Below are 18,290 nucleotides of genomic sequence, written 5' to 3' on the forward strand. Positions count from 1 at the left end.
GTATGATTCAGCATACGGCCCGTACGCACTTCCATACAGGCCGTACGCAGACCAACCAGAGCAAACAGCAAGCTCCCTGGTATGCCGACATCGCGAATTACCTGGTCTCTGGAGATTTGCCTGGCACAATGTCCCACCAGCAGAAGAAGAAACTCAAGTCTGATGCCAAGTACTACTTTTGGGATGAGCCCTACCTCTTCAAGATTGGAATTGATGGCATATACCGACGCTGTGTTCCACACGAGGAAACAAGTTCTATTCTTGCACATTGCCACTCATCCGCTTATGGAGGACACTCTTCATACTCCAAGACTACTGCCAAGGTATTACAATCTGGTTTCTTTTGGCCCTCTCTTTTCAAAGATGCAAGATCTTTTGTTCTAGCTTGTGACAGGTGCCAAAGAACCGGAAACATGACGAGACGAAGTGAAATGCCTCTCAACTTTATCCTAGAGGTAGAGATTTTTGATGTTTGGGGCATTGATTTCATGGGTCCATTCCCTTCCTCTCGAGGGAATGAGTATATTTTGGTGGCAGTAGACTATGTGTCGAAGTGGGTAGAGGCAATGGCATGCCGCAAGGCTGACTCGAATTCTGTGAAAAGGCTTTTCAATGAGATCATTTTCCCTCGTTTCGGGGTACCTCGAGCTGTTATCAGTGACGGAGGCAAGCACTTCGTCAATCGACAATTCAACAGTCTCTTGAGCCGACATGGGGTGACTCATAAGGTATCCACTTCTTACCATCCTCAAACTAATGGCCAAGCCGAGATTTCTAACAGGGAAATCAAGTCGATTTTAGAGAAAACGGTGGCAAGGACAAGGAAGGATTGGGCTTTCAAGCTGCATGATGCACTTTGGGCCTACCGCACTGCATTCAAGACACCAATTGGCATGAGTCCTTACAAGCTGGTGTATGGAAAGTCGTGCCACCTCCCTGTTGAAATTGAGCACAAGGCATTCTGGGCCACAAGAGCAATCAACATGGACCTACTTGCAGCTGGAGAAAAACGTGTCCTCGACTTACATGAGTTGGAGGAAATGAGGCTGCATGCGTATGAGAATGCTAGGTTTTACAAGGAAAAGACGAAGCGATTGCATGACCAACGCATTTCGCCTCGCCAATTCAAAGAGGGAGATCTTGTACTTTTGTTTAATTCTAGATTGAGAATTTTTCCAGGTAAACTCAAGTCAAGGTGGTCCGGCCCATTTCAAGTGAAGAAAGTGTATCCTTTTGGAGCAGTCGATATCTGGAGCACGGAAAGTGGTACCTTCAAGGTGAATGGTCAGCGCCTCAAGCATTACGTTGCTGACCACCTGATGAATGAGCGGAGCGTTCAGTTTCTTTCTGACCCCGCTCCGATTGAAACTTAATTTGCAAGGTGGTCTAGCTAAGGACCTAAAACAAGCGCTTCTTGGGAGGCAACCCAAGCACTTTTTAATTTATTTTTATTTGGTTTAGTCATTTCTTTTATTTTAGTTTCAGTTTTTGCATGTTTAATTTCGTATTAGTTTAATTCTGATTCTTCGATTTTTAGTTATCTTTCAAACCAGATCAGATAGGAGAAAAATACAATTCTGGGCGTTCATACGGCCCGTACCAGTTTCCTTACAGGCCGTAGGGTATCCATTCGGCGCGGACACCCAAGAGTCGCGACTCTCTCTCTTCGCGTCCCTTCAACTCACCCGTCTACCTTTTTATACCCCCCCTCCTGACAGTACCCGACAAACCCTGACCCACCAAACCCCACCTTGTCGTCTTCCTCCTACGGGCCGCACGAGAAGCCGTACCCCTAAACCCTAGCCGCCGCCACCTTCTCCTCCGCTCGCCTCCGCCACTAGCCGCCCGATCTCGCCACTGCAGAAAGGACCCGCGCCGTTCTCCACGCTGACCCGACCGCCGCCGTCTCTCTCTCGCCATTTTTTCCACCACACTCACCGGCCGGCCGCCTCCCCTCCTTCTTCTCCAAGGTAAGCACCCTTAGCTTTCTCCTTTTCTATTTTTACTCATTTTCTACCATTTTTCTTTATTTTTCCACCTTCTCCTCCGATTTCTCGGCCACCACTGTCAATCCACCAGTCGAAACCCAAACCCCAACAAAAACCACCAAGACCCTACGGCCTGTACACCAACCCTTACAGCCCGTAGACAATCCCTGCCGAGACCAATCAAGTCTACCATAACCTTACAGGCCGTACCCACAACCTTACAGGCCGTACCAGAGGTACCTGACAGCTATGTCCAGCGAACACCGCAGAAAGAGCCGCCAAGACCGCACACCACCACCACCACCCCATCCAGTCCCTGAGCCATATGACTCTGGCTCTGATCAAACATACTCTGGGGAATACACCGACCGATCCAACCGCTTCGCGGAACGGTATTTTGAGATGCCCACTCGTCGGATGTACGAAAACTTCATCAATCTCCAAAAGAAGAAGTTTGAGAACACAGCAATGGTAAACCTGGACACACTCCACAGTTTTGGAGTGGAGGATGATTTCGTCCTCCTCACTGCTGGGATTGGATTTGGCATGGATTTTTGGAACCTCCGCCTCCCAGCCTACGCAATGGACACAAAGGAATTTCTCTCTTCTCTCGAGCTTAAGAGGGACAATCAAGATGTCCCCTTTATCAAATTCCGGCTGTGCAATAGAACTCACCGAGTCTATTTTCCTACTCTTCGCGAGTGGTTCAGTTTCGTTAGAGAGCCCACTACTGACACTCTCAGTTTCCGTGAGGGGTGGGATAGGGATACCTTCTGGGGCATGATCACCGGCTGCCCTAGATCAGCCAGTTCAGAATACCGAGCCCGCTTCATCCCCCACCCCGTTCTCCGTATCATCCAGCGCGCCCTTGCTTCTACCATCTTTGCGCGAGGAGAGACTCTGAACCGCGCCAACACATGTGATCTCATGCTTATGGACACTATGCTCCGTCCAGACCCCGAGTATCCGGACTTGGCCCTTTTCATGGTCCAGCACTGGATCCAGCAGCAAGACAACAAGAAGAGCGGTGGCAAGATTAAGATGGGGGCCTATGTAGAACTCATCAAGCGAAAGCTTGGATTGGGAGCAATACCAGGTAGAGAGCCATGCACCGGTCCCACCATTATGGATGCTGACAGCTACCGCCAGGGCCTATTCCTCTCTATCTCCCGTGGCCCAGCGGGTCACCAGGACCTCTATGATTGGCGCTTTGAGAATGGTGCCTCACGCAGGTTACCATTTGGCCCCTCCATCTCACCACATGACCCATCCACCTGGTTGATCACAGCTCCTCCACCACCGACCTCTGATGCACCCAGCTCTTCTACCCAGCCACCACCATCACAGTCTGCACCCCCACACCTGGCTGACCCTACTCTTAGGGATATCTACTCCATCATGAGGGACATCAGGGATACTCAGCTGGAGCAGGGCCGTCACATCACAGCTATCCAGCAGCAGACAGACATTCACGGCGAGCGCTTGGATGAGATCAGTGGCCACATGTTTGATTATGCTCAGCGCCTTGGTGACATTGAGGACCAGTTTCGTGACTGGCGCTTCGACCCCTCCTATGACTACTGATCAGGTTTGTTTTCACTACCCCAGCTTTTATCTTTTTATCTTAGTTTACTTGCTTGCATGTCTTGAAGCATTGAGGACAATGCTCAGACTAAGCTTGGGGGGGTGATTAGTTGATTTGTTTAGTTGCATGTAGTTTTGTTCTTTTTGTTTTTGTGTTTGCATGTTTCGAGGATTAATTTGTGTGAATTGCGTGAATTAGGGACCAAATTGAGAAATTTTGATTGAGAGATGGTTGAATTTGTGAAATTGGAAGTAACCACACATTTGGTTGAAAGAACTGTATATGATAGTTTGTTTTGGGACTTTGTAGAGCTGAGAATTGAATTGTACCAAGAAAGCATTTAAAACCGAACTGTGCCTTGTTAAAATAGAGAAATGAGATTTGAAAACAATAGAAAGGTTGGGATATCCATTGGTATGAGAGAATACCATTGGATATGTGTATTCATGATATGTGCAAACAAATTAAAATATATATATAAAAAAAAGAAAAAGATGGAGAAAATAAGAGTACTGGCAATAAGTCCATTAAGGGCGCCTTTGAGCTCGTCTCCCAAAAATAAAAATAAAATAAAAAAAAAAATCTTTGCACATGTCAACACATGTAGTCCGCGACTTTCTGACCTAAGCTTGTTCCAAGCTTGGGGGGGGTATCAAAGAAAAACAAATCATTACAAATGAGGGCATAAACTTGGTAGAAAATGAACTATTGATGCGTTTGATTACTTAGTGCTTACAAATAGCAATACATTCTTGAATATGGGGTTTTGATTGATTGAATTGTGGGGTGAATCAAAATGGACCAAAGGAAACCAAATCACTATCCAAAATGACTCTAATAAGTTTCTAACGAACGCAAGACCATGCAAATTTTCCTCTTAGTAGATTAACTTGCATTTAGGTAAGTCCAACAACCAGAATCACACCTAAGTTAGAATTTTTGCTTGAGGACAAGCAAAGTTCAAGCTTGGGGGAATTTGATATCTCCATATTATGTCTAATTTATAGCCCTAATTTATACTTAAACCTGTGTTTTAAAGCCTATAAATGTGGACTTTTTACTTATATTTCGAAGAAATGTGGTACTGCTATGTTTTGTTTGGTATTTTGCAGGAAAAAGGGCGAAAAACTGGATCTGACAATTTTTCATACGGCCTGTATGACATACCCTACGGGCCGTACGGGATCTGCCCAACCACACAGAAAATTCCACAACAGAGGCACATAGTCTCCAAGACAAAACACAGCCCTACGGGCCGTATGGGGTCCCCTACGGGCCGTAGGGTGCTAAATCGGAAAAATCCAGCAGGATCTGAAATCAGCTGAAATCAAGGAGGCCGAAAAGGAAGCCTCTGCACACGCGATCCAGGGCATTAAATGAGATATTTCCTCACCAAAAAAAGGGGAATTTTCACAACTGGAACTTGGACAAGCTTTCTTGGAGCAAAAGACAAGAGAGGAGAAGAGGAAGAGAAGTGAAAAACGCGAGTTTGCAACGGATCTTCAGATTTTCCACTGTTTTGTCATGAACTCTTTTACTTTCTGTTATTTGTGTTATCTTATGAACATGAGTAGCTAATTTACTTTGTTTCTAGGGTTAAGATGTAGTTTCTAGTTTGGTTTTGTTTGCATGCTACTTGGATTTTGTGTTGAATGCTTTGTTTTTACTTTGTTGAGTAGTATTTTGATTGCTTTATTTGTGCTTGCTTGAATTGATTAGTCATCCCGTTAGATGAATGCGCACATCTAAGTGTTAGGAGCCAAGTCTATGACATTTAATCCAACCGAATAAAGTATATGAAGTAGGGTGAAACCAAGGAGTACCCGAAAGGTGAAACTTTCCTTGAGGCGAAAGTCCTTGGATACTTTTAGTAAACCAACAAGTAACTTAGATAAATTAGGCCAAAATGCGAAAGTTGAGGTTTAACGCATCTAAGAGGGAAGTATTTGAGTCCGGTAATCGGGTACTAGGCCAAAATGCGAAAGTTGAGGTTAGGTATCTAGATCTGGTCGATAGAAACCCTAAACATTAGTATCAACACAGAAAACAGTAGCTGCAGCATTAACTCGGGGTCCCCTACGGGCCGTATGGATTCCCATACGGGCCGTATGCCTCGGGGCTGAACAGAAATGAAATCTGAACCCTGGAAACGCCTTTTTATCATTTGAAAACAACTTTAATTCTTTTTATTGTCTTTTAAACTTGTCATAAATCAGTAGAATTGTTAGGATTAAATCAAACCAATTTTTCTCACTTCTAGAATCTCAAGTAATTTTAAGACGAGTCCGGTCATTTTCTTCCGTCCCTGTGGATCGATACCTGAGCATACTCATCGATAGGATAGTGCACTTGCTATCTGATTTGACAGAGTATAACAAAGGTTTAAAAGGTATAGCTTGCTATACTGAAACTTTGTAGCATATATTCTGTGCGAACAAGTTTTTGGCGCCGTTGCCGGGGAAATCTCTGACATCTGACCGAACATGTACACTGTGAATGCACAATTTTCTTGATACCACTGTCGATACTGCTGGTCCCACTCCTCGAAAGCATATACCTGATACATATAAGGAACCATGTCATCCTGACTCATATCCTCCAGTCGCTGTACATGCAAGGCGTGCTCCGTCCGCCAATTCTTCCCCACCGCAGTGCATAACGGTTGGTGAAGCTCATACCAGCTGTCCTTTGTGATAGGATCCGGGACTGGAAGATACTGGGCCATACCAAACTGTCTCATTACCCGTCCAGGGTAATAATGCTCAACAACCTGGTAGTAGATAAGCGGTACCTGCAAATATTTTCATAGTCTAAGTTTCAATTTTAAACTACAGTAGGATTATGAAATTGTAAACTACAAAATAGAAAAATAACTCGCACCTGAGCAAACCAGTATTCTCGCTCACGACTGCAGATCGAAGGAAGTTTTGTGAGGAAAGAGTAAGGTTCTTCATCTTCTTCGAAAACCTCAACGCGAAAATCATACGGCCTCCACTCAACATGTAGATCAGGAGTCATCTGCTCGAACTGAGTCCTGAAAAACCAAACTCCAGAAGGCTTGCCGTGAAGGGTGGCGACAAAGGTCTTTTTAGCACAGAATCTCTGAGCATACGCAGGACAGGTCTCCCGGTCCGGATGACCCCAGTTTGGAGCCCAACCATCCTCTTGTGGTTGCGGACGACCAAATGGAAATCTCGTCCACGACCAATGCTGAAGTAGACCAATCGGTCCATACAGACCAGCTTTTTCGACCTATTTTCATACAAGTTGCGGTTATTTGCAATGTAATAAGAGAAAACAATTTATTTACAAAAAGAATAGAGAGTAATGTATACCCGGCACGCAATGCATAAGGCTCGGTATAGACATGCCAAAACTGTCGCACCCCAATTCATCTGTGGAGGGTCTGCCAAGTCCCTCAGCCACTGCAACATACAAGCAGGGACGGTGTTCCCAGAGGAATCTGGGAACAACCAGCAAGAGAACAGCTCCATGATGTAAGCCCGTGTCCACCGATCTATCTTCTCCTCATCTGCCTCTTCTTCCAATTTTCCACTACAAAATACGAACTAATTTAGTACAGAGTTTGAAGCATCACAATCAAATACTTACTATTAAAAAAATGCAACTTACTTGAATGCCGCCCGCAAACGCGGGATACTGATGTCGTTTTTTGATGCAACCTTCGACCTCTTGAGAGACCTTTCTTTCATCAGGTTGGGTCCCAACAGTTCCTCAACGTCCTTTGTGAAGTCCCCGTACTCCACACCCGTCACAGCCTGTCCAGTAATAGGCAGTCCCCAGAGACAACTGACATCCTGAAGAGACACCGTAATCTCTCCAACGGGCAGGTGGAATGTGTGTGTCTCCGGCCGCCACCTCTCGACCAACGCAGATAGAAGAGCGGCATCTGCAACAATGGGGGTCAGCTGTGAAACATGCCACAAACCCAAACTCTTCAACGCAGGAGCATATCGCTCGTCATAGAGGATACTCATCTGATTGTTCCGCGTCCCCGTCATGGTATGAGTCTGCATTTAATTTCAAAACAAACAAATATATAACTTACTTATTTTTATCTAAATGAAAATGAAAATTATTTGCATTTCTCAAAACGTAAACTTACATATGCGTTTCTCATCTTGTGCTCCTCGAATTTATACCAGCAAAGAGGGCTGATACTCTCTTTCGTCATATTTGGAAATATGGTACGGGCCAGTGATAAATCCAGCTGTAAATCATCTTGCGTACGGTTTTCATTACTACCGCTGGTTGACGCCATACTAACATTAAATTTATCAATTTTGTCAGTTTTGGCCTCTATCAATAATTTCAGGAACAGCACAAATCTAACAATAATACAAATATTTATGGTAATTACCAATAATATATCATTCTTGGATGAATTGGTAAAACCATACAATAGTGCATAACGATAAATTTATGATTTGATGCATTTCTACTCAATTTTGGTCTAAATATAACAATGTGATCCATTTTTGGTCTAAATATAACAATTTTGGTCTAAATATAACAATTTTGGTCTAATAATATATTACCATTTTTGGACATTCCTAAATTGATCCATTTCTAAATTGGTACACAACTAAATTAAACTAAATAAAAAATGTACCAACTAAAAACTACACAAATATTATTTTTGTCTAAATTGATCCATTTCTACTATTTTTGTCTAATAAAAAATATACTACTTAAATAAAATAACTATACAAATATTACACAAAAATATACCAACTAAAAACTACACAAATATTTGGTATTCTAAACTAAAACTAAACAAATATTTAGTATTCTAAACTAAAACTAAAACTACATAAATATTTGGTATTCTAAATTAAAACTAAAACTACACAAATATTTAATATTCTAAACTAAAACTAAAACTAAAACTACACAAACATTTATACAATTACTACTACTAAATAAAAAATTAAATAACAAATTTTAATTAAAAAAAAAAAGAAAAATACCTGTGTTTTGCGGAGACAGGGACAGGGACGGACAGGGACAGGGAAAATGGCCTGCGGAGCCGGATTTATGCATTTCTACCACGTGCGCAGATCCACCGTGCGCACGGATCGGTGCGCGGATCCACCACGCGGACGGGTCAGTCTGGCGGGTCATGGCGCTGGCGGGTCAGTCCGCGGATCCGTTACGCGAACGGGTCGGCGATCCGTTCGCAGATCCACTACGCGAACGTGGCGGAATCTCAATTCAGAATTTTCGGATGGTGTTTATTTTATTCTGATTTTTCAGAGTGGTACAAAAAAAAACGGAATTTTCAACTATGGTGACTCATTTGATTCCTCCTAGATAAAAACCTTCTCCTCTTTCTTGATTTCATTTAATTGAAAATCAAAAGAAAACCGAAAATGAAAAGAAAAGAAAGGAAAAATGAGAGGAAAATAGAAAAAATAATAGAGAGAATATTTTGATGATAGATTTTGATATTGATTATTATTTGGTTGTTTGTCCGATTGGATTTCGACTACGTCACATTGATTCTGAACAGTCGTTGGAACTCGAATTGGATTTCTGAACTGATCACTATCAGGTAATCAGACTTCTCTATAATCTGTGTTTTCGATTTGTATGGTTTATTTGCTACTGAATTGGGTAATCGGATTATGATAGCATATTTAACTGGAATATGGGGTCTAGATACTGAAATTGTTTTTAATGGACTGGAATACTGGGAATTGCCTGTTTCAGGGATTCCAACTGGATTGGAACTGATTTTACTGAAAACCTAGACCCAACTGATATTATCGGTTAAATATGCATGCATAATTTGATTTTTTAATTGTGTGGATTAATCCAATCCTGTTGAAATGGTTGTTTACTGTTATTAAGCCAATTATAGAGAAGCTGCGTCGTTAAATAACTGGTTACTCGGCTTTGTAGCTGATCCCATATTGTTTCTGTTTATTTCTGTTGCGACGTAGGTTGACAGGACGGCAGATGGATGCGAGGATGTCGTTCTGTCGCGTCGCGTGCCCGGCCCGGCTGCCGGGGCGTGACACACTCCGAACTCACAGTATAAGGTTGGATTCATCCGCACACTGGGTATGAGTTCGGATCCGTCCGCACACTGGGTATGAGTTCGGATCCGTCCGCGTACTGGGTATGAGTTCGTATTGGGGATCCGTTCGCACATTGAGTCTGAGTTCGCGGTGGAATCTGAATTCAGAATAAACGGGTAGTAATGATTTAATTATGATTTATTAATTAGAGTGGTAAGAAAAAAAAATTCGGTATATTTTTGAATCTCTCAACGTTCTGATGAAATGCTGGATGAGATAAACGGGGTTGGAGGAGAATCCATATCCTCTACATTAACATAACTTTTGAGTTTAAGGGTTCGAACCGTTGGATCTTATTTACAGTTCAGATTCAATTTAGACTCTATTGAAGACCCTATAAAAAGTTGCCCTTCTTCGCGAAGTTTGAAGAACTCTCTTTTCTCTAGTCCGTATCCTTCTTTTTCTTGGTTTTTTTCTTCCTCTTTGTTAGAGCAACAAATTTGATTACTAAGTTCGACAATTACAACTCTATTTTTACTAGTTGACAATTACAACTCTATTCTTATAACAAAAATGCCATTTATGTTAAATAAGAACTTTCTATTATTCATCATGGGCTAGGGTAAGGTTGAAATCGAAGAGAGTGGTCTTCTCCATTTACGCGGACAAAGCAGGAGAGGAGAGCCGGTAGTGAACATGGCGATGGAAGGGATGAAGAAGAGGAGCTTTTGGGTTTAGAATTGCACTGAAGGAAGGTTTAATTTGGAGAGCTTGAGCTTGCGTAGGGAGAGAGATAGAAAGGTGATAAAGTTTTTTTTTGAAAACTTGACAGAAGCTGTCAAGTGAAGAAATGTGATAAAGTTGATGGCTATGACTGTGCTTGTCATCAGGGGCGGATCCATTGTAGCACAGGGGGGTCAACTGTCCCCCGCTGGATTTTCAAAAATAGTGCTAAAAATCTGCTTTTCGGACCTCTGCCCTTCTCTGGAATTCAAATTGCCCCCCTGTAGTCCATTCTAGAATTCTAATAGACGGAACGGAGCCCATAAATGTTGAATTGTTGATTTTTTTTTCAAGTAATTTAGGATTTTTATTATATTGATTGGTATTTTTTTGTTATGTTGAATTGTACCCGATAAGTTATTGGGTTTGAACCCGATAAGCTATTTGCATCCGATTATTGCCCCGCCCTGACAAAAATCCTACGTCCGCCCCTGCTTGTCATGGCTTGGATTGTGATTGGAGAAACCAATTTGTTCTCTAATGAAGTGGAAGAAAAAAAGCAAACAGAGAGAATGGTATGGACGGGGAGAAAAAAGAGCGCTCTAAAAACTTTTGGGTACGTTTGGATGACACAAGAATAGCGCTAATTTAGGAATAGTTGCTATTTCTGGCGAGCTACTCTCAACACATCACGTTTGAATGAAAAAAACGTTATTCTCAACAAAGGAATAGTTCAAATTAGCTGCTATTCTGCTATTCCTATAAAATGTTAGATTAGCCGCTATTTCAAACTCAAAAATAGCTGCTATTCCAAGCTATTCCTTAATTCACCCTTTGACTGCAGAACGATAAACTTTGACGGGTCTTCGATATGATCTAATTAAATCTAAACCGTAAATGAAATCCAACGGTGCGAACTCTTCAACTCAATAGTTGCGTTAATGCAGAGGATATGGAATTATGGATTCGTCGGAGAAAGTTAAAAACAAAAACGGCTAGGGTTCTCCAACCGGCTCTCTCTCTGTCTCTAAGTCGCCTCACCCCGACCTCTTGAATCTCGATCCGCCTCTCCGACTCCGCCTTTGCACGCGACTCGACCCGGGTTCTATCTATCATTTCATCTACTCCCAATCCCGTGACCCATTTTATTCACTAACAACACGATCTTTTGAGATTCTTGAGATTCTTGGAAGTGAGAAATGCTCATATCAGGACCCGATTTCTTGTATCGATAATTCATATTTTTTTGCGGGACCCATTTTCAGAGTTGGCTTGCATAATTCGCGCTAGAAAAGCTATCCTATAGTTGCTAGGAAAGCTATCCTCTGCGGAGTTTTTTTGTGCGGAGCTTTTAATCTGGTCCGTTTGTTTCGGATCGAACGGACTGGATTAAGGGTTCACCAAATTTTGAGTTTTTTTAAAATTCGGGCAAGATCTGATCTGGTCCATCCGATTTGAAACGAACGAACCAGATTAAAAGCTCCGCACAGAAAAAAATCCGCAGATGATACTTTCCCTAGTTGCTATGTACGCACTTAAGCATATCTTCTGCGGAGTTTTTCCGTGCGGAGCTTTTAATCTTGTTCGTTTTGAATCGAACAGACCAAATCAGATCTTGTCCTAATTTAAAAAAAAAACATTTCTCAAAATTTGCAGAAACTTTTAATCTAGTCCGTCTAATCCGAAATGAACGGACCACTCCGCACACGGAAAAACTCCGCAGAGATATCATTTCAACGTACCCTAAACACTCAACTTCTGTCTGACTGACTGTTTGTGTTCTCCCTCGGAAGAAGAACCTGAGCTGACCTCTCCTAAATCTCTTTAATTAACACATTTATTTCTACTCTAAAACCTTCCCTTGTTCCTTCCACCTCTTGATTGGAAATCTCCAATGATGAAGCAAGATCCCATGACCAAAGCTCCATCGAAAGATACCATTGAAGTTCAAGGAGCAGCCTCCGTTTCGCGTTTGAAGGAGGATGCTTTTCCGGCTGGTGCAGAGGTTGAGGTGCAAATCAATTCGGATGGTTTTTATGACTCCTGGTACGAGGCCAAGGTGTTGAGCCGTTACTCTACAACGCGGAATGTCAAGTATAAGGTCCAGTACCTCAATCTTTTGGGAGATGATGGATCCCAACAACTGTTAGTAGAGGATGTCTATGCCAAGAATGTCAGGCCCCGGGCCCCACGCCGTTTGAGCACACATGATGCTGGTAATGAGGTATCAATTTTTGGCTCTTTTTGTTGTCTTTTTTATATTGACTGGAGTTTTGTTTGGAAATTTTTGGAGTAATTTTAGAAGAATGGTACTTTTGGTGAGTAAAGGTTTGTAAATAGGGTTTATTGCTTGATCTATTTCTTGTTAAAGTAATCTCTCTCTCTCTGTGTGCAGGATGAAGACCCAATTTTTAAGATGCATGATCTTGTTGAGGCAAACCACAATGACGGGTGGTGGCATGGAGTGGTATCGGGTCTAATAAATCTTGAAACGGGTCTATACACTGTATCTTTTCCCAACTCAAGGGAGGTCTTCCAATTTAAGCCGGCTGAACTCAGGCCTCAATTAGATTATGTCAACGGCAAGTGGGTCCCAGTTCTAGGACAAGCACAGGTACAGTACTTGAGAGTTTTTCAGTTGTTTGTCCAATTTTTTTTTTCTAAAAAAAGAAGTTGGAAACAACAAACTACAAAACTAATTATTTTTCATTAAGAAGCATTCACATATAGATCTGCTTGCATGCGAGTCCCAACCTGTTTGAGATGGCCGCATGCGGACAGAGCTTCAATATTTTGCATATTTAGGAGCTAGGCTTTACATTTCTTTGGGAAACAAGAAGTGACAGCAGTGAATTCCATGATCCAGTACAAACAACTATGACTTTGAGTTTCTTTTTTCCCCTCTTTTCGTGTTCATTTTCCAATTTTCGGCTGAACTGTTTTCATTGAGGCAAAGTTGACAGATTGAATTTTTTAATTTTTTAGAAAAGAAAAACTTTCAAAAAAGGCGACAAAGTGGAAGTGTATGGTTTGAGAGATGATTATGGGCCCTCATACTTCCCTGCACGAGTCAAGAAAGTGATACACAACTCCTTCTACCTGGTCAAGTATGCAAGCGTGAGTGCACTGCTCAATGGCGACCAGACTGAGATCCTTGACCCTCAGTTCTTGAGGCCTGCCCAGGACACTATGCCCGGGACAAACCCCTTCGCGGTGGATTCTCATGTGGAGGTTTTTCACGAAGGGGGTTGGTCTCATGGTGTTGTGTTGAGTGGTCCAACTGGTTCCAATTATGCCGTGACATTAGAATCTAAAGGCGAACCGATGACTTTCGATGTTTCTAACGTGCGGTTGTGGTTGGATTGGGATGGCAGGAGGTGGAGCAAGTGGGGAAGCCCTTCTAAGGTATCTCCTGACTTGTTACTTTTAAGGGTTGCCAGCAGTCACTGCACTATCTCATTTTGTGTTTTGTTCTTTAAATTTAAGTTTTCTTTGCTTCTTTTTATTTATGTTAATTTTGGTTTTCTACATTGTACTTTTAACTGTTAATTCTATCTTTTGTTCTTCTCTCTCTCTTCAAACTTACTGCATTCTTTACCCAGAATGACTAGATTACTTTTTTGCTGTAATTTAGGTGAAGAAGAGAAAATCAGTCAGTATCAGCAAAAGTTTTACCTCTGACATTACATTAACTGAAGAAAGTGAAACCACACCTGGCTCGGTGGCTTCCATGGGCAAAAAGCTGAAAAAGGATAGACAAGAAGAAGTTCAAGAGCTGCAAAGCCCCTCAGGAAATGTATTTACACTGAGGTCATTTACCAATGCAAAATTCCTTTATTTTATTTTACAGTATGATTACCTCCTACTACTTTGTTTTACTGTTATTACACTAAAGTTTATTTTAATTTTCAGCTGTAGGAGAAAGGACTTAGAATCTGACAACGAAGAAATCTTCATCTCTGAACTTTTAAGGCTGGAATCAAAATCAAGCAAAAATACTAATAGCTCCAGTCCAAGAATTAGGCATGCTGTGCGGAAAATATCTAAATCTCGCAAGCTGCTTACAGAATTAAAGGACTGCCAATCTGTGAGTAGCTCCTTATCACATTCTATCCATTATGTTATTTGTATATTGGCTTTTATGTATGATACTAGTAGCAAGCCGAGCTTTGTATAACTATTGTATTTTTATTGGCTCAGAAGATAAGTACAGGAAGGAGAAGCAGCCCATGCAAAAGAAATTTGAAGAGCTGGGTGACATATAAAAAAAGTAAGTTAATCTTCCTTGCTTTGGTGATGATTTCTTACTAGAGTAAGCTTTCTGAAAAGCTGAAGATCAAATATACTATCTTCTTTTATTGGCACCCTGTGCACGTAAAATACTGTTTAGTGCACTTCAATGTAACCGTAGTTACATTTTTGTAGAAGATAAGGTGAACTACAATGGACAAACTACTACTGAAAAGCAAAAGGATGTGAATTTATCTAATAAGAGCTCTAGTGATGTGCCTCAGCCAAACACAAATGGTGAGAAAGCAGCAGCTCATGTGCATGCCACATCACGTCAACAACAACTGTGTACGTTTAACTGATAATAACTATTAATTGAGAAATGCCATTTTTTTCTGTATTTCAGTTGTAATTTATTTCCCTGGAACTTATTTATGAGGCATGACTAATCCCCCTGACAGTTAATACAAACTATACTGCTGATCATGCTGGGGAGAATGCAATTGGAGTCTCATCCTATCACAGAGCAGTGAGTCAGATTGTAGGTCCAGAGAGCCAATGTTTGCTTAATACTCGAGGTGAGAAATTATTTGTGAACAAGCAATTCTGGTAGATTACAATTTCTAGACAAACAGGCCTATCCTAACCTAAACAGAGTGGAGCATAAAGATAAAACACGAAACAAAAATGATAATTTATTTATTTTATCAGCACTGTGTGCGTAAAATACTGTTAAGTGCACTTCATGCAACCTTAATTAGTTACATTTTTGTAGAAGATGAGGTGAACCACAATAGACGAACTACTTCTGAAAAGGAGGACGTGAATTTATCTAATGAGAGCTGTAGTGATGTGCCTCAGCCAAATACAAATGGTGAGAAAGCAGCAGCTTCATGTCAACAACACCTGTGTACGCTTAACTGATAATAACTATTAATTGAGAAATGCCATTTGTTTATTTTTATTTTATTATCATGTATTTCAGTTTTAATTTATTTACCTGGAACTTATTTGTATGGCATAACAAATCCCCCTGACAGCTTCTAATGCAAACTATACTGCTAATTGTACTGGGGAGAATGCAATTGGAGTCTCATCCCATGACAGAGCAGTGAATCATATTGTAGGTTCAGAGAGCCAATGCTTGCTTAATGCTCAAGGTGAGAAATTATTTGTGAACAGGCAGTTCTAGTAGATAACAATTTCTAGACAAACAGGCCTAACCTAGCCTAAACAGAGTGGAGCATAAAGATAAAACGCGAAACAAAGATGATCATTTATTCATTTTATGTGGGTCCTACCTGACAATTTAGAAAAGTAAAATAATATAATATGAAACTAAACAAACAGAGGGAACATTGTGTGGATACTATGGCTAGGAATTAAGTAATTAATGTAAAAAAGACAATAGTCCTTATTAGCAAAACTTGTGTTTTTTCTTAGAATCTTTTACAGATGGTGATGCTAAAATCAGCAAGGGCCAATTGGTCAATTCACAGCCTCTCAACTCAAGTGCAACTATGGAGCATCTGACAGGAAGCCAAGACGAGATTTCAAACCCTAGCCTGAGCAGACCACTTTCTGGTGGTAACCAGGCAGCTCCACTATCTCTCTTGGAGAATTCGGTCTTAACAGAGACAAATCCCGACTCTAAATTTAAAAACCACACTCCAGTCAAATCAATCACTTCTGACATTCTATTACCATTTGAAAAGACTACACCCCTATGGAAGACCCTAGAAACTACACTCAAGGTGTTCAGTCTTATCCCTCAGATGCCTCATTTCATGAAGCTTGAGAGGTACTCTATTTATCAAGCTGACCTGATTATCTTTTTGGTCAACACCTGAATCACTGGTCAGAATTTTAAGTACTTGCTGTAACAACACAACTCTTGGAAAAAGACGATGTTGATCAAGAATTTGAGTCTTGACTGGTACCTGGTGCACAGTGTACCTATAGTGATTGGTATGATACCTGATAGATTTGCCACTGTTACTTTTCTTTACTACCATTTTAATCATAACTTGATGTTAGAACCTCAATGAATATCTCCAAAGTTTAGCCAAAAGTAACATATGCTAGGATCTGTACCAGCCGGTACAGAATTGTATGAGATAGTATGTCTACAGCTTGAAATGAAAAGTGTTATTCCGAATGCAGTGAGTGCAAGGACAAGAGGGAAGGCTTAGCTATTGGCATGATGGTGACCTATGATAGCCTGTCAGAGTCAATCGAAAGGCTCTCAATTCACACTGACGCGACAGTCTTTGAGGAGAAAATTCTCTGCCTTGAGTCTTTAGAGGAGAATGGATTCATTGTAGACCCAATAAGAAGTCGCTTGCAACGGCTTTTTGAAATAAAGAAAAAATACACAGAGTCTGCTGTAAAACGGGGTGAATTGGAGAACACGCTTGTAAAAAAAGAGATGGAGAACATGAGTGCACATGCTGATGCCAAGGCTTATGAAGATCAGTTGGAATATATTAGAAAGAGTATTGCAGAATTAAAAGAAAAAGAGAAAGCCTTAATGGAGGAAAAAGCAGGAGTTTTGAATTCAACAGCTGAGCTTGAACGCGATATATCGAGGCTGAGAGAGGAGATTTCAAGCATAAATAGGTCAAATGAGTTGGCACCGGAAGAATTTGAATGTATTATATCAGAGCCTCTGGTGGCAGGGAGTATCTAGTATTTAGGGTTCTTCTCTTGGTTTTTTATGTTTTCTTTTAGCGAATGTAATATAGGTCTCTATTTAGGTCCCTTGTCCTGATGTGGATTTCTGAATGAACTGATGAATCACCATTTGGGACGGGTATGCATGGTTAGATCTAACATGATGTATGTCCTAAGATACAGGGGGTGCTGCTGATCGGGTATGGATGGATTAGCCAGGCCCTTTATCTTTTCTTGATTAAAGCGAACATGGTGTAACAATTGTGCAGAAAAAATTAAGGTGAAGTGTCATGCTTAGTTACTAAAACTGCGCTTTTTTCAGACTTCTGATTTATCTGTTCTTTAAATCTTTTTTCAACACACCGTGTTGCAGTGGCTATTGCTAGATTTTAGGGCTAGGAACTTTTGTTAGCCTAAAAACGGTTTTCTTGTATTCGTTCTCTCGGTCATTGAATACGAGTTGTGTTTCCTTCTCCAATTACGCAAGCAGTTGTGTGGTCATGAACTACTTGCTATTTTATCTAGTATGTCTCAGCTAATAAATTTGGTTGAAATTGTAATCACTTGGTCAACCTAAAGAAATTTCTTTTGTTCTCTGTATGATATGATTACAAATTACTTTTGTCTCTTCGAGTTGTGATTGCTTGTTCTTTTACACCTATTTCTTTTATTCTCTGATGTAGGCGAAGATCTCTGATGCTAATGTTTGATGAGCAACTTATCAGCATCTTCAATTTAGCATGCAAAATGTTTGATGAGGTTTGATCCAAGAGCTCAGATTAGATTGTAAAAGAAACTCGTTGCCAAGTGATCCCCCTCAAATTTAAACGAGCCCCATTTGATAAAATCATAATTATAAATTGACCAAAGAGAGTATTTAATTATAATAAATGATAATAGTTGCGAGATATTTACGAAGCAAAAAGCCTTAAAACAGTGTGTTAGGTATTTACAACAAGGCCACGCCAAAGAAGATACCTAATATGTCAAGTCGTGTTGACACTATATATGATATAATTAGATAAAAGATTACTAACCTAAATTAAG

The 18,290-nt window shown here is 40.9% G+C and overlaps 1 protein-coding gene across 14 annotated transcripts; it reads left to right on the forward strand.

Moving 5' to 3' along the window:
• The first annotated feature begins 12,089 nt into the window (after positions 1–12,089).
• On the forward strand, positions 12,090–17,850 carry LOC144562087 (DUF724 domain-containing protein 6-like). 14 transcript variants are annotated; one of them, XM_078311226.1, is made up of 12 exons: positions 12,090–12,564; positions 12,736–12,954; positions 13,326–13,745; positions 13,975–14,150; positions 14,253–14,427; positions 14,544–14,610; positions 14,766–14,918; positions 15,032–15,148; positions 15,346–15,480; positions 15,611–15,730; positions 16,014–16,371; positions 16,734–17,850. In XM_078311226.1, exons 1-12 carry the CDS (start codon positions 12,235–12,237, stop codon positions 17,257–17,259), a joined length of 2,796 nt encoding a protein of 931 aa, XP_078167352.1. In that variant the 5' UTR covers positions 12,090–12,234; the 3' UTR covers positions 17,260–17,850. The 14 variants fall into 14 exon arrangements, with proteins under 14 accessions (XP_078167352.1, XP_078167353.1, XP_078167349.1 ...); XM_078311227.1 differs by having other exon boundaries at positions 14,769–14,918; XM_078311223.1 differs by having other exon boundaries at positions 14,541–14,610; positions 16,734–17,849.
• Positions 17,851–18,290: the final 440 nt, after the last annotated feature.

This window comes from Carex rostrata, chromosome 11, assembly GCF_964058835.1.
Source record: "Carex rostrata chromosome 11, lpCarRost1.2, whole genome shotgun sequence".
NCBI classification, from domain to species: Eukaryota; Viridiplantae; Streptophyta; class Magnoliopsida; order Poales; family Cyperaceae; genus Carex; species Carex rostrata.

Excerpts from the sequence above, each read along its gene's own strand:
- LOC144562087 (XM_078311223.1), top strand. The coding sequence starts at position 12,235 with ATGATGAAGCAAGATCCCATGACCAAAGCTCCATCGAAAGATACCATT. Across the intron at positions 15,149-15,345 it reads ATGTTTGCTTAATACTCGAG|AAGATGAGGTGAACCACAAT; the intron begins GTGAGAAATTAT and ends ACATTTTTGTAG. Across the intron at positions 15,481-15,610 it reads TTCATGTCAACAACACCTGT|CTTCTAATGCAAACTATACT; the intron begins GTACGCTTAACT and ends TCCCCCTGACAG.